This window comes from Mesoplodon mirus, assembly GCF_964341445.2.
Source record: "Mesoplodon mirus genome assembly, chromosome: 1".
Classification (NCBI taxonomy): domain Eukaryota; kingdom Metazoa; phylum Chordata; class Mammalia; order Artiodactyla; family Ziphiidae; genus Mesoplodon; species Mesoplodon mirus.
Window position 1 is genome coordinate 205747378 of NC_138976.1, and position 26314 is coordinate 205773691.

At 37.5% G+C, this 26314-nt stretch overlaps 1 protein-coding gene across 1 annotated transcript in view; it reads right to left on the reverse strand.

The window, feature by feature from the left end:
• Positions 1 to 7642: 7642 nt before the first annotated feature.
• Positions 7643 to 26314, reverse strand: part of LOC309807117 (E3 ubiquitin-protein ligase RLIM-like) — a gene marked incomplete at both ends in the record, with an annotated part of 60235 nt that continues 41563 nt past the window's right edge. The window contains one exon of the mRNA XM_082626352.1: positions 7643 to 9077. Coding sequence (XP_082482478.1) covers positions 7643 to 9077 — 1435 coding nt within the window. The remainder of the gene's footprint in view (positions 9078 to 26314) is intronic.

Genomic DNA, 26314 nt, shown 5'->3' on the forward strand with positions numbered 1-26314 from the left:
CTGTCTCTTTGCCTGGGTTCAGTAAATTGGTAATATACAAAAATAGAGTTGCATTTGGTCATTTTTCTTGCCACCCCTTGGAGAAAGTTTTCCCCAAAATAATACAAAACAAAACAAACAAAACAAACTGCAGAGAGAAGAATATCCAAGTCAGAGAAACATTTTCTATTTATATCCTTTGGGCCCCCACACTTACCTGTGTCTGAAAGTATCAGCACTTTCAAACTTTGTTGTATTGTGAGTCAATAAATTCCTTTCTAGCCTTTAAACTAATTTGTAAGTGTTCTCTAAAATTACAAATTAAAATTAATACAATGACCTTGGCAGCAATTGCATAAGATTTCAAGAAGCTAATTTTCTTGCAAAAATGAAGTTATGGGTATATACTCTTTCAAGTTCAAATACTCTGAAACCCTTTCCCTCTTGCTGAATTTTTAAATTCCTTTATATTGGATTTCAAAATACAAAAGAAAATGGGCTCTGCTTCAAGATGTTTGTGAATGTAAGCATACATAGCCATTATCTTTGCCTCTCAAGAACCTATCATAATAATGGTGAAATCTGAAAGAAAGGGAAGCCCACTACTAAAATATGCAAGGAGGGGGCTTCAGCTTCTGAGATATATATGTGCCCAGCAGAACTCCTGAGTAACTCAGGATAGCAAGAGGGAGACATAGGCTGAAATTCTATGTGGGGCAGAGTTACCTCACCTACACCTTTTTCTCCAAACAAAAAGCCTGACAGAAAGTCATTTAACCACCCTCTTACCAATTCTTTCTTTTAAAAAGGAGCCTTTTAAAAAAGATATGTAAAGACTGTTTCCAGGTGATCTATAATGGTCAGTGTGTTTGTTACAGTTCCTGCCAAAGACATTCTTTCAACATTTGTATGTGTTTAGAATAGTGGCAGGTCTCCATCTGTTCATGGTAAAACTAAGCCTTTCAGGTTCTTTCCAAGTCCATGAATTATTCCTATTTCTCCCAGGACTTATTTTGCTATTTTTAATATTTATCTTATTCTCTCTTATGTCATGCCTATCTCCAATATCTCAACAAATATTTATGGAACATCGACTTTGGGCAAGGCTGTATTTTTTGGGTGCTATGACTATTGTAGTGAAAATTACAAAACCCTTGCTTTCCTAGGAGTTTACATTCTTCTTAACATCTAGAGATATTTTGTTTTCTCTTCATATTTACGAATGAAGACCATGAGCTCTGTGTTTATGATTATCTTTACACCTCTCATTTTTCTGTCTTGATTATCTTTGCTAGCTTCATTATGTTTGTCTTCTTTATAATTCTCCTGTTCCAAAGGATTCCATCCATCTCCCTCCACTACTACCATGGAACATACTTTCACAGGCAATACCTCATACTTCTTTGACTTCAGTCTGGCATCTTTATCCTGATTTTAGAAGCATACTTTATATTCCGTGATAGCGAGATGAACATTGCCACTAAAATATCACTCTGACATCTCAAATCTCAGAGATTCCAGCTGAATTGTCATCTATTCCTCTACTATGACAAACAAGTTATATTGCATTTCTTATATCAGTGGAACTTCTCACCATCTACTCAGTCACCTAAACCAGAAACTTAAGGTCATCTTTAAATTATCCAAGCAGCCACCAAATTTTATTGTGCTTCTTTAATACTACTTGAATCTATATGCATCCATATCTCAACTGTCTCACCATTATATCAGGACTTTATACTTTTCTCTTCCAGTTAATGCCATAACTCCATAAGTGGGACAATCTAAATTTTGACAATCTGTTCATATCCCTGCTAGTATGACCATTCTAAAAATTGAAAAAATTTATTCCTATTAGAAAATTCGTGTTGACTGTGCATTGCTTAGAAGATCTAGTTCAACTCTTCAGCCTGATACACAATACCACTTGTTGCCTCTTTGGCCTCATCTCTTCAATTCTTGCTAATGTACTTATATCTCTTCCTCTTCTACCCTAGAGCATGATGATTCATACTTACTGTTTACTGATCCCTAAATTTTCAATGCATCTTTACTGTTGCATGCAGTATTTATTTTGCTTAGAATAAAATTAATGTCTTCATTTCATTGGCTAATTGCTACTAGTCCTGTAAGATACAACTCAGATATAACCCAACTTTAAGGAGGTTTGAATTATTAGTGTAGATTTCTCCTCCTAGATCATTCCATTTTATCCTGTATCTGAAATCTGTGTCAGGGCATCCCTGACATAGAGTGTTACTGTATGTTTATTCATCTGCCTTCTTTAAAATGTAATACATTTCTTCATGATAAGTGCTGTACTTCGTAACTATAACCCTAGCACCCAGCATCGGGCATGGCACATTCTTGGTCAGGGTTGAATGCCTGAAATAGTGATTTAGAAAAGGGTTGGCAGATATTATAACTTAATAGGCAAGAAACCCTATACAAATATTTTAAGTAAGTGAGAGAGATCTAGGTTGAAATACATCAAATCCAGGATGGTAAGTAACAGTATTAAAATAGGTTTTCTTTGGAGAATAAAGGGTGAAAAATAAGTCTGGGATGCTCACAGTGGCCAAAAATTCTGAAGCTGTGTGTGTGTGTGTGTGTGTGTGTGTGTGCCAGTAACTGTTCTAGTTTTTAGAAATGTAGTAGTAATTTAAAAAAAAGAAAGGTCTTTTGGAGCTTCTATTTTGGGATAGGAATGGGGAAGAAAACAAGCACAAGATAAATAAAAAATGTTTTAGATAGTCACAAGTGCTACTAAAGAAAAAAAAATACACTTCCAGAATAGAAGATGACAAGGCCAGGGGTGGTAGATAACTGTGTTGTGACTAGTGATGTGAGAATGGAGAACCCAGCGCCCAGAGTTGGCTTATAATTAGTGTCTGTCCTCTACGAATGGTGGATGAGAGAAAAAGGATTTTCCCCAACATGCTTTTCCAAATTTCCACATTTTTGCAGTGATGTTAAAGATGCTGGCTTGATGCTTAAAAATGGAGAGTTTTGAATATCACACAAATGAGAGCCTCTTATTTCATAGTGAAAAAGCCTGAGTTAAGATGGTAAAGAATTTTCAAATCTTAAAAGAAGTCACAGAAAAGAAATGCAGTTCAGATTTCCAGTCGAAATTCTCATACCAGGAAACTTCTCATTGAAGGGAGTATACATTCACGTCTCAAATAATGAAAAGACATGAAATGTTTGGTTAATCGTAGTAAAGAAGATACTGAAGATCTCAAAGTATTGCATATGGATAACAAGTAATATTACTTAACAGAAACGTCACATTTCTTTGTGAACTTTCCAGTACATGCAGTGTTTTGATGTTCATGTTGTTCGATGCTCAGGCTTGTTTGCATTAACAAAAGAATCTTTATACTTAATTCTTCATGGAATATTGAGAGCACAACTTATTTTCATGGTTAGCCAAAAAAGATAGACTTTATATTGCTATCAAAAACTTATCCACAGGCTATAACTACTTTCAAAAAGAATTTGTTATTCAGACAAGGGATTTTTTTGGAATTAGGCCAAAATAAACAAATGTTTTAAAAACTACCAAGAAAATACAGAGAAAATTCTTAAGATGGAAATATTTATGCTCACAACCACAGTGATGCTGTGTACTTAAACTGATATTCTGTAATGTAAAAAACGTATCAGGTTGAGCTCAGAAGATTCAGGTACAAATCTTCTCCATTTCTGATTTGTCAGGGCAGACAGAGAGGAATATGATTTGGAAGAGCAATATAATACTCAGCAATCGCTTTGAGAGAAAAATAAGTGGCTCTATAGTTTCAAAGTCAGAGTGTTAAATTGGGTTTATGATATAAGCAGCATACACTGGTAGAATGAGATAGGGTGATGTGAAGTAAAGTTAGAGCGATACGATATTGGTGGTTGTTCAAACAGGAAGGATACTGTCTTCTAGCAGCTTCAGTAGCAGGAATTAGGGATTCCATTTTTGGGAAAAATGGTAGAATATAATGTTATAGTGGGCCTAGAACCAAGACATTAAGCCATTTACTTGTCTAGGACTCATTATAATCATTTTCTAGGTACAGGATGGATCCTAGATGAGAAGTTGTATTAGTTGTCTGTTGCTGCATAAGAAATTAGTACAAATGTAATGGCTTAAAACAGCTTCCCTTTATTAGCTCACAGTGCTATAGGTTGGGATACTGGCATGGAGTGACTAGGTTCTGTGTTCAAGGTCTTAAAGGTCTGAAATCAGCATTTTTAAACCCTTGTCAGATAATTCTAACATCTAATTCATCTCTGTTGGCATCATCTGTCACATCTTATTCAAGCTGTCATGTATCTGGTTCTTGGTATAAGTAGTGATATTTTATTGTCTTTTGGACATTTTGGCTATTATGTTAGGATTCTTTGGTCCCTATTTAAAGTGTTTTGTTTTTTTTAATTTTTAGCAGGCATTCACTCTTTATAGGTTTGGCACACATTTCCTGTACTTTTATGGACGGTGGTTCCATGATAACCTAATTTTCTGACCCTTTGTGGTACTCTTATGGTCTGTTTCTCTTGTGCAGGTGGGGTTACCTCTGGTCCCTTCTCATGCTGCTTATGGGGTCTGAAGTAGCTTCCCCAGGATACGGCACTTGGTGCTTCTGGTGAGGGAAGGGAATCTCTGGAACACGTGATGAAGAGTCCTTCCTGGGCCAGGCACTTGTGACAGGGTCTCCCTGGACTGTAAGGAGTGGAGGGTGCTTACCAGGTTGAGAGCTTTCTGTGGAGGGATCTCCGTTGCCGGTACCAGCAAGTTGCCTGATGTTTCTGGGGAGGGGAGAGGAGTCTCAGGCCCATCTGAGGAGAGCATTGTCCAGGTGGGAGCTTTTTGTGGTAGGAGCACTTTTGCTGGGACCCTTAGCCACTGATGTGTCTGGGTGGTGAAGGGGGATCTCAGGCCCAGTGGGGAAGGAAAGCACTTTCCCTGGTCACTTAGTGTCATCAGGGCTTCCAATTGTTCGTCCTTGCAGGTTCTGCAAGGCTCGCCTGGTGTTTGGGGGATTCCCATTTGATGTGATGGAGGAAGAGCCTCTTTGAGCCACTTCCTGTTACTAAGTTGGGAGTTAGGAAATGCTGGGCCTGGATCACATTTTTTTGTTGGTAGAGGGTCATAAGGTGCCCTGCCATGAGGCTGTTCATCCATTCTGAGGGTCCCTAGGCAATTCACCTTCTCTAGACCTTTCAGAGATCTCCTTTGGTTGTCTCATATTATTTCCAGGATATATAGTTGTGCATATAAAGGGGGAGCAGGGAGAGGGGAGTATAAACCATCTTATCTGGATTAGAAGTCCTCTCTGTGCCTTTTAAGTGCCCACCTGATTAGGTCAGGCTCACTCTGGATAATCTCCCAATCAACTGTGCTATATATCATAATCTAATAATGGGAATGATATTCCATCACATTCACAGGTCTCATACTCAAGGGGAGGGGCTCCTACAAAGATCATTGGGCATCATCTTAGAATTCTGTCGACCACAGAAGGTGCATGTGAATGTACTGAAGCATTAATTAAGCAATTATCATCCTTTGGAAGGTTTTAATCTGTTAGGATAGCATGAAAGCCAAGTACTGTTATAATTATTCTACTCGCTTTAAATGAAGTATATCTGACATCAAAAATACTTCCTAAAAATCAGACTATTCAAACAACTTTCAGAAGTTAATGTAAATTTCAGAGGTTTGATCCAAGCCTTCATTTCTGGCCATGCAGATATCCTCTGTGTGAAAAATATGCTACCTCAAAGATGTTTTCAAAAACTTCACCACCACTCCCCATTTATACGTTGTAGTTATGTGCAAATACTGTGGCTGCCAGCAATTCACAGAGAAAAGAAAGGTCAGTGATGTTGCTGACTTTAACTTTTTAGAGAAGGTGTATACTTAACACTGCCTACATTTGTATAGGTTGCACATTGCACAAAATTTCTGATTATTGCTTTAGGTTATAATACAATGTACTCTCACCTATACCAGGATTGAAAAATTTAAGCAAAATTTTCTGGACTGGCCAATACAACCCCCCAAAAATAGTCTTCAGGCTGAATTAGGAGAAAAGTCCTTCACTATGTTTAGGTTGGGAGGAAGCATGACCTAAATTTTGATTTCAAATACTCGGGGTTTTGGGTGATGGTTTTACTGGGGACAATTAGAATTGAACTATGTAGACATGTTTCTTGAAGCCAAGTTTTACCTTTAAGGCTTTCATATTGCAGCTTGTGAGGCTCCAAGCAGCAATTGGCTACTTTGGGTCATTCACACAAGGATTCAGAGTCATATATAAACCATAAAACCCTTTATAAGAAATCAGAATCTGTTTTAAAAATTAATTATATGAACTAAACATATATAGAAAGAAATTGAAGCTTGAATATATTGAAGAAGCAAAAATTAAAGACATACCTATAACTGCCCTTTATCCTTAGTTGTTTACAGTCACAGCAAATCAAAGTGTGACATGTTTAAGAGAAAGGTAATTAAGTTCTAAGGCTTTGTCATCTTATCACTTTTAAAAATACAAGATCTGAGTAAATGAAAGGAAAACAGAGAGGGTTGTTAAAGAGCTGAGTCATAGAGTGGAATAGAGAACAAGCGGAAGCGGAAGAGGCAAGAAAGCATACACAGGCTGGGTTTGAAGAGAGTTGGGAATGCTGGTTGTGGTAGATGGTCTCTGATTTGCTTACCGGATCTACTCGCCATCCTTCTTAACCCTGCTTCGTGATTCCAGGAGGCTGATCTTTATCAGCTTCATGGACCAGTCTCTCTGTGTCTTCAGGTTGGGTTTGGTTAATATGAACTACTGATAAGTGATTAGAAGTCAGGAGGAAAGAAGGCAAGGGTATTTATTTCCATGATCTGCCCCCTTCCAAACTTTAGGTTGGCAGTGGATGCCATTTTCTAAGGTTACATCTCTTGTTGGGTGGGCTTCTCCTATAACTCGAAGACATTCTGGGTTGCAGGAACTGCTATCTCTCTATGCCCCTTCAAACCTAGTGGTTATAATACTGGTTTCTCACAGCTGCTAGCCTCAGGGTACTTCATCATCTCTTGGTTTCCCTTCATTCTTTACACACTTTAGTCTCTTCATTAAATGCTATTCCATCACTCTTTTAAAGTGTGCCATCAGTTTTTAGCTAGAACTGACTGATACATTGGTAGTGGGGAATAGGAGAAACGTTAAGGCAGTGTTAGGGAGGTGGGATAAACTGCTGTGGAGAGAGATAGGAAGAGAAGGGTTTCAAAGCTTTTTATGGCATTCTAGGAATGTAACATGACTTCTTTATGTGAATGACTCTAATGTAGTCTTAAATGGCTTCTTAATTATTGATATTTGGTTGGGTTTCTGTTTCTTTGCATGCACAACCAGGATTGAACAGGGCTAAGAGATGTCTGGGATTTACATGACGAGATAATACTACTAGGATCTATCTAGATTCATTATATCATATTAAGACATTTCTCCCATGGAATCAGGAACATCCCAACCCAGTGCACATGCTAAGTTTTTATTGAAATTCAGTGAACTGCTATGGTGTGAAATTAATTTTTATTGTCAGTCCCCTGCGTCGGCAGGCCGACTCTCAAGCCCTGCGCCACCAGGGAAGCCCTATAACACTTTATATAGCTGAGAATTCATCGATCAGGATTTTCACTCTCATTGGAATCCACTACTTGCCTACGACAAATCGGACACGTAGAGTTCTCAGACAGCCAGCGATCAATGCAGTGAATGTGATATTCATGGGAGCAAGGTAGTATGCGAAGCTTGCTGTTTTCTGTGTAGTCTGTAAGGCAAATGCTACAGGCTTTTAGTGCATCATTTTCACCAAAAGATCTTACAGCCAAGCTGTCAATCTGTGCTTTGGTGAGTCCTGTAGTTTGCAGATTATGGGAGGACCCAGAGTCACTTTCATCATATATTATTAGGCTAATCTGTCTAACCCCTTGGCTGGTCTCTGATGATAAGTTTGTTTCTTCACTGCCTTCAAACATCCGTGAGCTAATTCCTGAATTTTCATCACTTGAGCTGGAACCAGAAATAGGACTAGAACTGGAACTAGACATACAATTGGGGCATGAATGACAAATCATTGTGGAACTTGAATGGGTATCATAGCTAGCATTTGAATCAGAACCAAATGTACCACTACTACTACCATTAGGTGACTCTAGCCATTCCATGTTTTGACTTGGAGGTGAGACACTATGCTCTAAATTACTGTCACTGTCCATAAGGTTATTTGAGTTACTAAATTCTGTCATTGTCTGCCTTAACGTGCTCTGAGTTGGAACAGATGTTGTATCATTTAAGCTAGTATTTAACGTTCTGCAAACGGGATTTCTAATGGTATTGACATAAGCTCTCACACCTGCCTGCTCAGAATGTGAATACATATGCCTCAGTCCTCGTTCACTTTCAGAAGTGACAGTGTTGTTTGGTGTCTCAGATGTTAACTGAGTTCTACTAGCTCTGCTGTCTCTCTGAGAATATGCTCCAGAATGAACTTGTCCTACTTCAAGATTGAAGGGTATGGTTGGATATATTTCCCTCATTCCCCAAGATTCACCACTGCTGGTTGTATCTGGAGAATTTTCTCCATGAACGGCATTCCTTGTTCTAGAAGTTTCAATAAGACCGCTATTTTGCAACTCAAATCCAGTCATTTGCTGTGTCAATATTTCTTGGTGCTCAGTTCTAGAAAATCTCGCATTCTCACTTAGCAGAGGCTGCTCAAAATTCTGAGAGGGTATACTATGATTAAGTCTTTGTACAATTTCCCTAAGTGAACGTGGAGGCGACCAACTTTCAATTCTTGCTCTGGTTCTCCGATACTCTGGGCTCCTACTTCTTGCTCGTCTCTGACTTGTGGTAGGTGGGAATTCCATTAATGTTTCAGTTGTATCTTGTTCAGACATAGATGGTCTTGTAAATATTGATTCAGATTGTGGACTTTCCACTTGCCTTTGGCTGTCTTCCATATTTTCTCTTCTGGGAAGTCTTGCAGATGCTACATATTCATTCTCTGGATTTGGACTCCCATTATCAAGGTTAGCATTTATTTCTAAACTGAATATGAACTGATCACTTTTAGGATTAATTTGGCTCTTCTCTCCAAGATTGTTTTTCTCTTTGTCCACTTGTCATATTTTCAGTTTGTCCAGAACAGTTAAGCCAGTCTATTAGAGAGTCACCACTAGACACGTCATCTGAAGAGTCTCCTCTGTCTGTTAACAAAAAAAATGGGGAGGGTGCATAAAAAACCACCAAAATTAGAACCATCATAAAATAGCACTCTGAAACTTTGTTTCAAAAACAAACAAAAAATGAGAACTTAAATACTCAGATGTTTTCAACTGATTTCACATTTATAGAGTTAATATTTTATAAACTGCACTGTGTAGATTTATAAGTAAAGGTAGAAAAGTTTCGATTCCATCCAAAAAGAGTGAGCTAATCCTAAATAAACTTAGAGAATTTTTTAAAAAGGGAATCCAGAAGAAGTCTGTGTTTCAGTACTTCATCATATACACAGCCCTGTGTACCACTGTCGGAGGAATGTCAAGAGACTTTTTTTTCAGTCCACTGTCAAAACACTAATGCAATTAAACAAGGTAAACACCAGTTAAGGTACAATGCTAGTAGTTTAGTTCAATTTACATTATTGTCTAATTTCCATTAGTCTCCAACATGACTACTTCTAGGCTCTTCACTTATGTGCTTTTGATAATAGATAAGCTGTTTTAAAATATAAGGTTATTGCCCAAACATAAACAAGTTTTATAGGTTTAAAAGTGTTTGCATTTTGAATACTTCTTAATGTTACCAAGATATTTAATTGACATTAAATTGAAGGTCAGATCAAATGAATAGACTGAACCTAGCATGGTACATATAAGACCATATTCAAGAGCCAAAGTATTATAGTATCCTCTTCATTAGACAGCAAAATCCTCTACTTCACACTGGGAGGGAAGGCACCAGACCTGAGGTCCGAGCAGGGTTTCTCAGCCTTAGCACTACTGACATTTTGGTGCTGGACAATTCTTTGTTTTGGGGAGCTATCCTTGTGCATTGTGGGATCTTTGGCAGCATCCCTGGCCTCTGCCCACTAGATGCTAGTAACACCCATGCCTCCCCTGTGACAACCAAACATATCTCTAGCCATTGTCAAATGTCCCCAGATGTTGAAGAGAGCACAATTGTCCCCAGTGGAGAATATTTCTGTTTGCTTTTTTTACATGTCTATGTAGAAAAAATAATTCAGGAAGTAGGAGGGACTTTCAGTTGAGGTCGAAAACCAAGAAAAATACAAATAGGCTACTTTGCACTGTTTCCCAATTAAAACAACCCAAATGTGAATCAGGAAAACAAACAAACATACCTTGACATGCTCACCAAAAATCAAGTAAATGCCAGTTCTTTTTATGAGAAGTTACTTACCAAATTAATGTAAGTCACTTCTGTATAATTTACTATTTACTATTATGAAGTTACTATTTCCTATTATGAAGTTCCTTATTCATCCCATCCGATTCCCTCCAAAAGCAAAATATACCTGTATTTTCATCTGAGTCTTGTGGGGCGTTTTCTTTGATTAGCTGAAGTCTTCTCAGCAACTCTTCTTCCGTACTTTCACCTGGAATGCCTAGAAGATTGTTGTCTCTCATAAGTTCGTAATCTTCTTCACTCAGATTATTTACGAACCTGGAGAAATCTTCTTCCCGAACCAATCGGTCCGTTTGACTTATGTGTTGGGCCGAAACTCCATCTCCTTCATCGTTGGAATCCGAGTTTTCCACCTGAATAAACAAGTGGAAAATTATCTGAAATTCACGACGTGGTGTTGAAATTCACCAATGGTCGTTTCGTTTTCTTCGCTTTCTACTTCCTGCCAGAGTGTCCGGTTCCGACTCAGTCGGATGACCCTCCGCACAGATTCCTCCCTTCTCCCTTCCCGACTCAGTTCTGTGGCCCCTGGTGACGCAACAGTTGGGAGCCGCCTCTAGCCCAGAACTTGCTAGACGTTGCCTAGGCACCCATTATCTTCCCCGCTGTTACCGAGTAGGGACTGGATTCAGGTTAGGTTTCATTTCATTCAAAACCAGCCAATGTTACTGAGGGTTTATAGTGTACCAAGCACCGTGCTTCACCTCGTTTCACCCACAGGAGCCTATTCTCAGGTTTTCAGGCTCTGATATGCTCTATTTATTCGTTACATTCCATATGACTGCCTTCTTCAAAATGCCATGCCAAAGTCAGCCTAGTTCAATGCAGCAATTCTCATTTTCAGGTGCCCAGGGACCTCCGCCTTTTCTCATGAATTTCTCAAATCCTAGACTCTCACTAAGAAAGCCCACAATTTTTGATAATTTACCAGGGCCCTGGCTGAGTCTCTTTAGTGTGTCCTCTCCCTTTTAACTGTTAATGGCTTCATCTTGCATTATATGGTCCTTCAGTCTTGTTTCAAACAAACAAGAAACACCAAAACTTTGGCAGCCTTTTCTGCTCGGCCAGGGAGTTCCTTCTCCACAAAAGCATTAGGTTCATTTTTGTCCTCCTTTCTCATAAATATTATAAATAGTACTTAAGCAAAACTAGCCAGAACATCACAGGAACTTTTAGGACAGATACATAATAGTTACTTTGTCTGCCACAGTGAGTACTGACTTTGCTGATTTTGTCACATGTATCACCTGAAAGGCTTGGTGAAAATAAAATAATGCTCATTTGCAATGCTATCTGGAGGAGACCTCTAATTCACTCTCAGTACACAGCTTAGAAGTTGAAGGAGCTGTGTAAATTCACAGTTGTTGTTTTGTTCACGGTCCACAGCAGGCTTTCTTGTTTGTTCTCAAGGAGATGGAAGGATGGTAACTTTACTGGTGTGACGGTAAAGAATCTAAGTCTATGTCCTGCTTTTGACATTTGTTCCATGCCTCGTTTAACTTAAGCTAGAAAAATCAATCTTTCCCCTCTGAATCAAATATCAGCAAGACTTTGGATGAGAACAGAATCCCCTAGACTACCCTGCCTCCTTTATGGACTTCTGAGTGTATTTGTTATCTTTTACTGAAGTTATTATTTTCACAGGGGAAATCTGTTGTAAACTTGTTTGCTGTGCCTCAATCAAAACTAGCAGTATTATGAAAATTCAGCGTGATTTGTACTCTTGATGCAGGAAACCCTCACAATCGTTAGTGTTCTTGAGAGTGATTGATTCAGTTTAATTCAATTCAATCAATTCAAGTGTCAAGTATGTTTAGCGTTTGTTAAATGTCAGTCATATTATCGGATATTAAGATACAATGATGAGTATATTTAAGAATCTGTTGTCATTAGAGTATAACAAACAATTGAGCTACACAGAGGTAAAATTACAGTTTTGAGGAGAAAGTGATTTGAGTGAGAGAGAAAATCGGTTTCACTGCATTTGGGTTTTAAAGGATGAATAGGAGTTTTCTAAGTGAATGAAAGGGGGAAATATTTTCAAAAGTGAGAACAGCAACTGCTAACACTCGTAAAACAACAAGGATAGTAGATTTTAATTACTAAAAAAAGACATTAGTTAAATTGGCAGAGCAAGGCCAAAAAATCGAGACCTTTATGACATGTTTAGAAGTTGGACTTTATCATTAGTGCAATGGAAAGATGTTGAAGTCTTTAGACAGTTGATGGTCAAATTTGCAATTTAGAAATAATATTGATAGTAGTGTTGAGGATGAATATGATGGGCAACAGTTCAGATGGGAGGGTCAGAAATAGATAGAGGGCAGCCTAGGCTAGTGATGATAAGGATCTGAATCAGGGCAAAGGAATATGATTACAATGAAGGACTTTAACAGATCTCTAGGCAGCAGAACTGATTAAACCTAGTAATATATGGGAAAGAGGGAAAAGTGGGGAGGGGGAATATATGAGGGAAAGGCAGGGGTCAGGATTACTTCTGTATTTCTGTCTTTGCTTAGTGGACAGTGGTACCAATAAGAAGTAACACCTGATTCTGAAGTTGTATGGTTTAGCTTAAGAGGGAGCATGATTGCTTATGATTAGAATAGTATGCAAGTTACCTGAAGATTCAGAAAGTCTTACAGTCATTCCAAATTTAGGTACAGAAGCACATGAACTAATAGCCCCGGATGTTTGGTGTTCCTTGTAGTTGGCTCTCAGTGTCAATGACTCTAGCTTCCTGAACTATTTGTTCCTGGTTATGTCCCAATTCTGGTGCAAGTAACAGGGTATAGGGATCATCATCCCAGAGACCTACTTATTGACCTTGATTATTTAAATAGAAACCACCAATATAGCTGTGCTTTACACTTAGTTCTCTCATGTCTTGACTTTCCTTCTGAGTATTGCAGTGTAGGTTCAGTAGTTTTTCCTTTGGATGGCAATATTGCTGCTTTGGCCTTTGTTCTATCCCTTGTCTTGATATCAGAAGTCTTCTGAAGATGTTTTTTCTTCACTTCTCATTTCAGAGATGGGAGGTGCATCAAGAAGTCTGGAGGTTGACTAGAGCATCACTCTAAGTTGAGTTGGAGGGGAAGAGGTTGAAGATGGAAAGTTGCTTACTTTCAAACAGAGTCAAGCACTTAAAAATTTGGCCAATCCATTGTTTATGATGTGGTGAAAAAATGGGGTGTGTGTGAGCAGATTTGGCTGTTCTTTTATCCTGGTTGTAATAATGGAGTTTTGTAATCAAGAGTTTTCTTTTACTGACTCTGTCCAAGGAAGCTTCTGAACAGATTCTATGACTCAAAGGGAGACTGAAAATAAGCAAGAGATAGCATTCTCCCTGAATATGGGTAAAAGGAGTTCCGTGGCTTTAGAACTGTAAGAAATGATCAAGACATATATTCCAGATACCTATTGCAGTATAACAAACCAGTCCAAAACGCAGTGGTAGATACAATAGAAACCATGTTGTTATAGTCAGGACTTTGTGAGCTAAGAATAAAGATAAAGAATACTGGGGATGGCTCATCTCTGCTCCATCATGACTGGGCCTCAGGTGTGGTGGCTTGAATGATTGGAGATAGATTAGACAACTTGACTGGTGTCATATGTCTGGGGCCTTGGTTCTGGCTAAGTTTTCTTTGAGTCACATCTTTTTTTTTTTTTTTTTTTTTTTTTTTTTTTTTGCTGTACGCGGGCCTCTCACTGTTGTGGCCTCTCCCGTTGCGGAGCACAGGCTCCGGACGCACAGGCTCAGCGGCCATGGCTCACGGGCCCAGCCGCTCCACGGCACATGGGATCCTCCCAGACCGGGGCACGAACCCGTATCCCCTGCATCGGCAGGCGGACTCTCAACCACTGCGCCACCAGGGAGGCCCGAGTCACATCTTTTGGTGCTGAAATGTCCAACCAAGATGGCATCTTCATTCACAAATCTGGGGCTTGAGTTGGGCTGCACAGGCTGAAAAATCTGGGGCTCATTTTCTCTCTGTCTCTGTCTTTCTCCATGAAATTTCTCGGTGTAGTTTTGGAGTCTTAGCAACCTGGATATCTCAAAGTAGTTGAACTCTTACATAGTGAGTGGCTTCACCCAAAGTAAACATCTCAAGGGACTTGGCTGGAATCTGTAAGTCTTCCTATGACTTAACCTCACAAGTGCAAGAACACCTTTTCTCTTGCATTCTGTTGATTGAATAAGCCAGTGTATCAGCCCATATTCAAGAAGAGGGACACCACATTCTACCTTTCAATAGAGAGGTAACAAAGATTTTATGGTTGTATTTAATGTACTATAGCACATGATGAAAAAAATCTTATAATGATGACTTTTCAGTTTAAGTAGAAATTAATCTCTCCCTCTGTTTTCTGAATTGCATTATTCTCTGGGTAAAAATAAAAAAAGGGAGGACATAAAATCTGAAGTTCTTTGCATTCAGCTTGATTTTAAAGATACCCGATTAAGGATCTTTTTATTATGTAATAGTTTTCCCACATCAGAGACCATTGGTAATATTAAGAGCTATTTACTGAGCAACTGTAATTGCTAGACACTCTGCTTGTGTTTTAACTTATTTGGCCTCAAGCCCCATGCAAGATAGGTATTACTATTCTCAGAGATAAAGGCATTGAGGCTGATGCAAATTAAGTGATTTTCTCAAAGTTACAGTAATAGATAATATGTTTAGATTCAAACAAGGTCTACAGGATGACACTCCCTGTTTCACTCTACTCTGCTATGTTTAATGAAAACACAATTTTAGACATCATTACACAAACGTAGTAAAATCTCAGTTAAATGAGATGCTTGAATCATGTTTGATCATTTTCGTGTGCCATTTCAATTCTGCTTTGGAGTTAGTCTAGAATATCTTCGTTTTAACTTAATAAAGAATAATTTTAAATCAAGAAGTAAACATAATTAAAGCTTGATAAGATATTTCATATATTTATGTCTTTTTCTTTCCTACCAGAAGGATGGGTTAAAAGCTTGAAAGCATTGATGCAGAAAAATGAATCTACATATGCATGTCTCATGGAATCTACTGGAATTGGTTCTTTGACACAAATACTTGTTTTGAATCTAAACAAGAAATTCTTGTTAATTGAAATCACACCCTTTCCACTTACATAGGCTTGACACTAGGAATTAGTTTCATCTCTTCCTTATTCTTACCTCTAATTATGGAAATAAAAATGTATTTATTTAGCAAGGTCTCATCCCTCTTATGATTTCCTTTCTTCCTGGTTCTCCTCAGATTTAGAATTTTTTTTTTTTTTTTTTTTTTTTTTGCGTTACGTGGACCTCTCACTGTTGTGGTCTCTCCCACTGCGGAGCACAGGCTCCAGACGTGCAGGCTCTGCGGCCATGGCTCACAGGCCCAGCCGCTCCGCGGCATGAGGGATCTTCCCAGACCGGGGTACGAACCCATGTCCCCTGCATCGGCAGGCGGACTCTCAACCACTGCGCCAACAGGGAAGCCCTGATCAAGACTTTTGATAGGTTTTCTATTAGTGCCGTGTCAGTGGTAAGTTTGTTTCTATGCTTTCTCTAGTTTTGAGCCATTTTACACACTTTCTCTGAGGCATGCTCCAGGTCTGTTATTCACAAGCAAGTTAGTTCATATTTCCGCACATTTGTTTATTTGTAAAGTCTTACATCCTAGATTATTGTAATAAATAAATAAACTTACATATACATAAATAATATTCTGTTTGTTACCTATATAGATATATTTAAAGATGAATTTTACGGTTCCAAGGATGAAACGGATATCAGGTTTGTTTCTCAAAACAAATGAACACAGAGAACACAAAATGAATAAGCAACACAAAAGCTCACAATATATGAGCAAAACCAAATTAAGCAGGCCTGCTGTATACAGATTCACAGGTTGTGCACTCTAAAATTCCCAGGGGGCACCATTCATGTAAAGAAGAAAGTGAATGACACTCCTATAAATATGCAGTGCACCACCTGTACAACTGAACATGCAGACCCTGAAAATGAGCTTTAATGCTATCTTCTGCCTTCCTTCGACCCAGTAGGGAGAAGAGAAGAGGATAATGAACTCAGGGGAGAGTACATAGTTACTTTATTACTTGTTCTTCTCCAGGCCTAGAATTTTATATGCTCCTATTGAAGGGAGGTTGGTGATTTTGTTCAGTAGCCTGCAGTCACAGGGAGGTGCACTGCCTCTTTCACCAAGTATTTACACCAGTAGGTGTAACCACAATGGCAGCGTGTGGTGTGGGTAAAAATGGTCACCTCACATCTCTGTCATGTTGACTCTCCCTTTTATGGTGCTAATTGGGTGTTGTAGTCGCTCTTATGGAGAGTCACTGAATGGTCAGTCTGGGTTGCCTATTCAAAGAAACTCACCACATTTTCAAATTACATTACAAAAAGGCCCCTACATTTCAGGCATACCATTTTGCTTAAATTCAAACTACTGTACTATAATCAAGTTGCCTCTCTTGCTTAAGTTTTAATATCCACAAACCTCAACAAATTCAATGGACAGTAGGTTGACCAAAGGGTGAAAGTTCTTTAAAAAGTAGCATTTGTATTGGGAGCAGAGTTTGGGTTTCCCTATGGTCGGGTTTCCTGGGGCCTCTTTAATATTCAGGCTAAATGCAAGCTCTTATCCACACTATTAGAATGCATCCTCTATCTTCAAACACATTTGACAACTTATTGCATATAGAATAAAGTAAAATGTGTAGTAAGTCCTTACAAAAATCACTCTAGATTTGCCAACATTACTACATTTTCATCTTTCAAACTTCAGTTTAAATGTCACTTCCATGGAAAGGTCTTCCTGACCAGTTTATCTAAAATAAAATTGTGCATGTCATGCTCTGTCACAGACGCTTATCTCTTCCTCCAATAAACTGTATACTATAAGAATAGTGATCTTTATAGCTCAACCTGTGTTTTCCATCTATTCAGTTCCTTAAAGTAGATACTAAATGAATATGCGTTGGAGAGTGAAATAAGTAAAGTAAGGAAGAAAGGCCAGAGGGAGGAAGGGAGGAAGGAAGGACAAAGATTCTCTCTCTGTCTTTTTTCATTCTGGCTGCTGTAACAAAATGCCACAGACTGGGTAGCTTATAAACAACAGAACTTTATTTTGTAATGTTATGGAGGCCTGAAGTCCAAGATCAAGATAGCAGCATGGTCTCATTCTGGTGAAAGCCCTCTTCCTGATTCATAGCCAGAACCTTCTTGCTGTGTCCTCACATGGTGGAAGGGGGCTAGTGAGCTCTCTGGAGCCTCTTTTAAAAGACATTGATCCCATTCATGAAGGAATTTGTGGAATCTAAAAAATACAACCAACAAGTGAATATAACGAGACAGAAACAGACTTATAGATGTGGTGAACAAACTGGTGGTTACCTGTGGGGAGAGGGAAGGGGAGAGGGTAGGGGATTAAGAGGTACAAACTATTATGTATAAAATAAGCTACAAGGATATACTGTACAGCACAGGGACTATAGCTAATATTTTATGATAACTATAAATGGAGTATAACCTTTAAAAATTGCAAATGACTATATTGTACAGCTGTAGCTTATATTGTATACCAACTATATTTCAAAGAAAATAATAATAATAGTCACAAAAAATCTGAAATAAAAGGCATTAATCCCATTCATGAGGGTGCCACCCTCATGACCTAATCACCTTCCAAGGGCTCCACCTCCTAATACCACCAATTTGGGGGGTTAGGATTTCAACATATACATTTTGAGGGAACATAAATATTCAGACCATAGCACTCTTCTTTGACCAAACGTGAGTCAGCCTTCTCTGAGTCCTCTTTCTAACTAGTCCCTGACCTTAGGCTCTGTCCTTGGCCCATTTAGACTAGTATTAGCATGAATTCTGGTGGGTCAGTTTAGCAAAAATCCTCTACCCTTGATATATGATCAAACTCTTTATCCCTCACCCTTCATGTCTTATCACCCTAGCCTGACTACAGAAAAAACTTCTGTCAAATTGATTTAGCCAGAATTCTCCTTACCCCTGATGTTTCCTCTTAGTAATTTTCTACTGACCCCCACCCTGCTCCTTGCCTTTATATCTCTACTTGTTCTTATTATATTAGGAGTTGAGCCCCGTCTCCCTCTCCTACTACACAGCCCCTCTGTAGTAGTCTCCCTGACTTATCCTTGCTATCTTTAACAAGTATCATGTAGACTTGTTTTCTTCAATACCTTCAAGGCTTTCCTTACCTACATCTCTCTGCATGTGCTGTCACTTTTTCCACGCCTTTGTTCACATTGTAATCTGTGCTTGCAATGTCCTACCCTTTATGCCCTAGTTCATATCAAACCTCTCTGTAATATCTGTACCCTTCTAGTCCTGTATTAAATACACTGCCCTTCAAGATGGCCTGTAAAACTCCTGTTTGCATAAATATTTGCCATTTTTCACCTTCCTGCTTCCTCTTAGACTCTTAAATAGAACAATGTGTGCACTTGCCTTCTACTAGATTGTAAACTGTAGTGATGCAAGAAGTAGGCATCATTATGTGCCCCTCTAATGCCTAACACCAAATGTTATGCACAGTTAGAAACTCAATAAATACCGGATTAGTTGAACTATGGTCCTACTATATAGTGAAAAATTCAAAGGCTATTGAATTGGACTCTGATCTCCCCCGCTCATGAGCTGTGTGACATTGGGTAAGTTATTTAATCTCTCAGTTTTAGTTTCATTATTTGTAAAAGGCAATGATAACTAAATGGGTTGTGGTAAACTTTAGTGACATTCTATGTAAAATAAAGTAAATGTGATACTATATGTAAAGGTGTCTCCTGCTTGAGGTCAGGAATCCATTTGTAAAAATCAAGCAGTTTTGTTAAAATGTAACCAGGAAAAAATGTCCTATTATTTTAATGGAAACCTTTAATATGTTTTATATGTTAGCCCAACAACCCCAACAAATTTCCTGAAACGCAATGAAACCAAAGAAACAAAAAATTGTTATAATATAGATATTTAAAATCATCATATCCTAACCACTTAATAATTAATATGGTTTTAACAAACATTGCTTTGCAGTAACATGGCCTCTCTTAACCCCAGTAACATCAGAGTTGCACATCCTCTTCTGTGACACTTTGAAGGCTTTTCAAAATGTCTACACAGGAGTCTGAAGTTTTACCCAATGTATTTGGAATGTAACTCAAGATTTTCTCCAACCACTGTGTTCTTATAAAAGTTACCTTGAGTTTGCAGATGCAAATATGTTTTATTGCTGTATAATCACTGGCTGAAGAATATTTGATTGAGAACTAATTAAATTCTCTGTAGTGTAAGTATTAAAGCAAAGAGCTCTTCTAACAGGGAAGTAATAGGAGATATTTTGTGTGTTATATCTTCATATAGGATTGCTAAACAGTGTTGTTCTTAATAAATGTTATTTTCTAACTTCCTTCCATTATGAATCAAATTAATTCTAAACCCAAGATTTAATTTAGTCTTCATTTCTCAAATTCAGTTAAAACATTCATTTTGGGGGTTTTAAGAATTTAATTCAGTTATGCAAATATATATCTAGGTGTTTATTTTATTTTTTATTTTTTATTTAATTTAATTTTTTTCTTGAAGTATACTTGTTTACAATATTGTATAAGTTTCTGGTGTACAGCAAAGTGATTCAGTTATGTATGTATATATATATATATACACATATATATACATATATATTCTTTTTCAGACTCTTTACCCTTATAGGTTATTACAAAATATTGCATATAGTTCCCTATGCTATACAGGAAGTCCTTGTTGGTTATCGATTTTATATGACTCATGTTTATATGTTAATCCCAAACTCCTAATTTATCCCTCACCCCCTTCCCCTTTGCTAACCATAAGTTTGTTTTCTATGTCTGTGGGTCTTTTTCTGTTTCATATATAAGTTCATTTGTATAATTTTTTTTAGATTCCACATATAAGTGATATCATATTATATTTGTCTTTCTGTGTCTGGCTTAGTTCACTTAGTATGATAGGTCCATACATGTTGCTGCAAATGGCATTATTTCATTCTTCTTTATGGCTGAGTAATATTCCATTGTGTGTATGTGTGTGTGTGTATGTGTGTGTATATATATATATATATATATATATATATATATATATATATATATATATATATATATATGGAACACATCTTCTTTATCCATTCATCTGTTGGTGGGCATTTAGGTTGCTTCCATGTCTTGGCTATTGTAAATAGTGTTACAGTGAACTTTCGGGTGCATGTATCTTTTCAAATTATGATTTTCTCCTAGGGCTTTATTGATAATGACATACACTCTAGCCCACCTACCTCACTTATATTTCCATATATCCTGAGTGAGTCAGTCTCTTTTTTTTTGGCTTTTTAAGAAATCTGGATGCTTTCTAGATAATAGCTATCTCCATATGCACATCTGAATCATTTGCATGGTTTCTTTGTAAGTTTATTATTAGGGAAGCTTAGAATAATTTCATAACAACATAGAAAGTGATTGTATACAAAGTTTATTTTAACTGTGCACTACCCCCACTCCTACCCCAAATACTCATAGACTGAAAGGTCATCAGAAATGAGCTTGTCTTTGGGAATTGGAGTGTGGAAATCAGAGAAAGGAAGGAAATCACGGAACTACTTCAGTTGGAGATGAAGGAGTGGGTAAATGCCCTTTTCTTGGAAAAAAGATGAATTTCCTACTAGAGGATAAATCTCTTAAAATATTCAGCTGCACCAGTGATTAACTCTGTTGCAAATTTAGTTGCATTCGGCAGGTACTGCAGGGAACAACTAGTGTGTATGCCTTGGCATAGTAAAAAAAATTATGTAGACAGAAAGTATATTTCATTTATCTAGTTATTGAATAGCCTGAAATATAGAGCAGTCGAATACTATTTGTAATTTGCGTGAGTGTGTGTGTGTGTGAGAGTGAGCAAAGCTGTGTTTGACACTAACATCCATTTTTCCTGACTTAAGAACAATATTTTAATAGATAATTGTTGTTTAAAGAACTGATTGATGCCAGACAGGAAGCTCCCCTCATATTGATTATGTGTAAAAATGCCTAGGAGGGCTTGGGACTGACAGAAACCATCAGTAAACTTCAAAACTCAAACGAGAATTTAGTTGACAGCAGGGTGTTCAGTACAGAAAATAGTTTCAGCACTGACACTGTCTTCTAAGGATCAGTATCTATCCATCTGTATAACAGATATCTGTGCGAAAGACAGTGTGGTATGGTGGAATGAAAACTGAACTTGTAATTGGAATATGGGGATTAGGTTCCAGCTGAGTTCTTTCTCCTGGTGCTATCTTGGAGAGTTACACATCTAAGAATAACATTCTTTGTTTTTAAACTATGTCTAAGGATCTTTTGGGCTCTATATTTCTATGAAACTCTGATCCTATTTTATCATTGTAGGGGTACTGTGTGTTGGAAGATAGCTAGATAGATCAATGGATGCATGTATGGGTGGGTGGAAAGATAAGTGAGTACATACACACACATATACATATACATACATATGTATGCACAATATATACATATAAAAATATATACTTATATATATAGGACTATATATGTGTGTGTGTAACACCTACAGGTTATTTCTATGCATATGTGTCTACATAGAGTGACATCACAAATTCTGGCCATGGTTTTCCTTTTCATTGGCAAATATGACAATAAATCATCTATCATCTATTATTAAAGAGGTAAGACCTCTTAACAGCAAATGGGTCTTGAAAGAGATTTTAACATTGTGAAAGATACATTAAAGTAATCCACAAATATTCATATGCATGTATTGTGAAAATGCTTCTTAGTGGATACAAATGTAAAAGGTGAATAATAAAAGTATCATAAATTCTTTATTCTTCATCGATAAAGAATTCCAATATTGAAAATTTATTGGGCAGTACTAAATAAGTGAGTATCAGGAGTCTGATCTTGCCAAAATAATAACTTTAACTTTTGATGTATAGTATAAATACTATTAGCAGAAACATATTTTTCTAGCAATGACCTTAATAAAAATAAAGCTCCTGTAAATAACACACAGTAAAATCTACATTTTACTCCGTTAATCAACATGTTTAGGTTCATGGGACACTAAAGACCACAGTCATCAATATTACAGAGCATTTTATTAAGTATACATTATTACACCGTAAGTGGGTAGACATTTAGATCTGTATTCTACACAGACTGAGTGCATTTCTGCGGCATAGTTGTCTTTAGTTGAGTGGAATAGGCCCATCGGTGAGAGGTCACAAGTAATCAGCTATCTATATATACTTGGAAGTTTAGAAATAGTTGAGTTTATTTATTTATTTTACTTTAAATGTGTACAGTTTATTATATATCAATTACACCTCACTAAAGCTAAATAATTGAGTTTTCTTGGGATTAGAGACAATGTTTTGAGATGGAGAGAGAATTATCTTAGAGAGTAAATGAAGAGTTGGGATAAATGATCATTTTCTCTGGAAGGAAAAGGGTTTATAATAGGAACCCCTAAGAAGGCATATTGAACTGGCCTTATTTAACATTTTTTTCAAGGGATCAAGATAAGAAGTACCATGGGAGAATTTCCAAATTTGTGCACAGAACTAAGTTCTTCCAGGTAATAAAAAGATCATCAAAGTAGGATGAACAGGAGTTGAAATGAGCAGAGGAGCTCTAATGAGAGCAGGGAGAAACAGTTCAGGTAAAATCATTGAAACTCTTCTATGAGATGGAAGCCTCTGAGAACTGATTATCACTGCGGAAGAAAACCTAAGGACTCCGTTGCCTGAAGGTTCAGTCTAAGATTACGACCAGGAAACCAACACTGACCAAATTTGTTGGACATTATCACAAAGGATATTGGAAACAAAGTGAAAGGTATTGTCTTACCCTTGGACAAAATAGAAATTTGTCTGAACCTAGAAGTTCTTAGGAAGTTTTGATAAGTACACCTTAAAATACAGAGGGAAGCAAAAACCATCGAGGGAGAGGAGGAACTTCCGTTTGAGAATAGGCGGTTGGAAGAACTCCTCAGTCTGGAAGACACGATGTGGGAGTGGGAGGGAATCTGAGTAGCTCATGTAACGTGTGTATAGATTATTCACTAAATCTTGAGTTAGCTCTTAAGATTGGGAAGAAGCAGCATTAGGGAAAAATAAAGCAAGCTGTCCTCCACATCCTAAGACAGGGTACCAACTGAGACTATAAATCTGCAGGTCCAGATTCATTCACAGATGGTAGGCTGATGGGAAGCTGTTAGCCAGAGTTAGGGGGGTAGGGAGCAAATCCCCAACTTCAGATGCTGTAGAGGGTAACGATCTGCCTCTCTCATGCAGGGGGGAGATGGAATTCTCAGCTCAATGCCTCAGGACTCCGGTCCATTATCATGGCTGTTCTAATCTGTTTCTGAAGTGGTCTTTTCTACAGCATTTAAAAAAGTGACTGCATTATCCTGAACATTTTTATCAAGTAACAAATCAGCTGATATAAATGGATAAAGTTGGCTGAAAGCAGGCCAGGATTTCAAAGCCCCTTCGGCATGTCTAGGTTGGGCACACGTCACGGAGCCTAAGAGTTTATTTAGATGGGGAGTCTTAAAAGCTGCAAATAAAAGTGACCATAAAATCATCAAACTTTAAAGTTGGAAAAAGCCTCATGCTTTTTCAAATGTAAAAAAGCATTAACTGAGTCATTAAATGAGCTTTTAAAAAAGCCTCCTGGCAAGAGAGTGACAGATATAGAACTTTAAACCCATGCCTCTGGGGCCAATGCTCTTTCTATCACAAAATGTTTCTCTTCTAACATTTGATGAATCAGAACATACACACACAAACACACACACACACACATAACGTTAAGACCCAGGGTTCACTCTTCAACTTGTTTTCAACCATATGGAAACTTTATGGATTGAGTCTTTCAGATATTATTTCAGAGCAGATAAGCCAAACGCTATTTCTCTCACCTGGCTCCAAGCACTGTTCAGTCTTCTCCAACTGGGTATAATTATTCACTAGGGATCTCACCTATTGTTCAACACTCAAACTTGTGATGGCCATGCTGTGGACTCCATTGTCTTGAGAGGAAAGCTTACACACCAAAACATTTGGGTGGGTGAAAGGAACACAGGAGAGGAGACTAGAGGAAAGGTATCAGTGAATATGTAGTGAGTTGTTGCTTTTCTACCTTGATTATACCTGAATTTTTATTTATTTTTATTAACATGAGCTTGCGCTACATGCTTGATGTATGACACACGCAGACTCCCTTAACTTAGAACATAATTGTGGCACATGTATCTCCAGCTACAAATATAGATACCAAAGAGCCTAAAGAGCTCTGAGAGTCATATACCTTCATTTATTTTTTTTGAGTTTTTCTTTTTTGGTGAGAATTGAAGAGAAATAAAAGCTAAAAAAATATCCCTTATTCACCTGGCAATTTCTTTTCATCTTCCTTTTCTCAGGTAACATCTCCTCTAGGAATCCTCCCATACCCAGGAAAAGATAGTTTCTCCTGCTCTTTACAATCAAAACCCCCTGGGCAACCCTTTCTCATATCTTTTATAGCAGAGTGTTGAATTGTGGATTTACTTGTCTGAATCTTCTTTAACCTGTGAGAAAATTGAGTGCAGGGGCTGAATCTTCCAACAGTGTATCTTCCAGTGTCAAGCACAAAAGTGTCAACTAACATGTAGCTTTAAAAGAAAGTATCTTGTATATATTGTAAGTGTTCAGTATATTTGTACATCAAATACATGAAATAATCAAGGCTAAGAAATATGATAGGAAAAAATTAATGTTAAGGAGGATTTATAAAAGAGTAGAAAGGGGATTTTAGGGAAGAAATCATGATTTAAGATTATTAGTTTTTTTAACCTGGTATAGGTTGAGGATTGCTATAGAAGAAAAGGCAGTTCAGTACTTTGAAAATGTGTGAAGTCTATATTCATTAGTTCATCAGCTAAAATAAGGTGGTATGCCCATAGCTGCTCATCTTTCAAATTTTTTCATAAATGTCAACTTGTTGAAAATATTTTTGAAACTAATTTTTCTTTACCTTTTAAATTCTCTTGGAATTAAACATGGTGATTTACCACTAAGACCTTCAAGATGTATTTATTTATTTAGGCCACCATAATAAATGTCAGAGAGAGTCTTTGTACAGAGATGCATTTTAAAAAACACAGTTAATCACCCAAAAGTAATTTATAAAGCAATTCAAATTTTAACCATTACTCATAAAAAAAGGTGAAAGGAATTAAATTCATAAAAAGTTGAACATTCTTAAATCTTCATCCCCCTACTCAATTTTCTTGTACTTCAGTGCTGCAGAATCTCTAATACAGAAATCCTCAATTATATCCAGCACTTTTTGGCTTTTCCCTTTTCTTTACAAAGCCGCCATTATTTTCTTTTTCTTTTTTTTAAACATCTTTACTGGAGTATAATTGATTTACAATGGTGTGTTAGTTTCTGCTGCATAACAAAGTGAATCAGCTATATGTATGCATATATCCCCATATTCCCTCCCTCTTGCATCTCCCTCCCACCCTCCCTATTCCACCCCTCTAGGTGGTCACAAAGCACCCAGCTGATCTCCCTGTGCTATGCGGCTGCTTCCCACTAGCTCTCTATTTTTTTATATTTGGTAGTGTATATATGTCCATGCTACTCTCTCACATCGTCCCAGCCTAACCTTCCCCCTTCCTTGTGTCCTCAAGTCCATTCTCTATGTCTTTGTGTTTATATCTGTCCTGCTCCTAGGTTCTTCAGAACCTTTTGGGTTTTTTTTAGATTCCATGTATATGTGTTAGCATA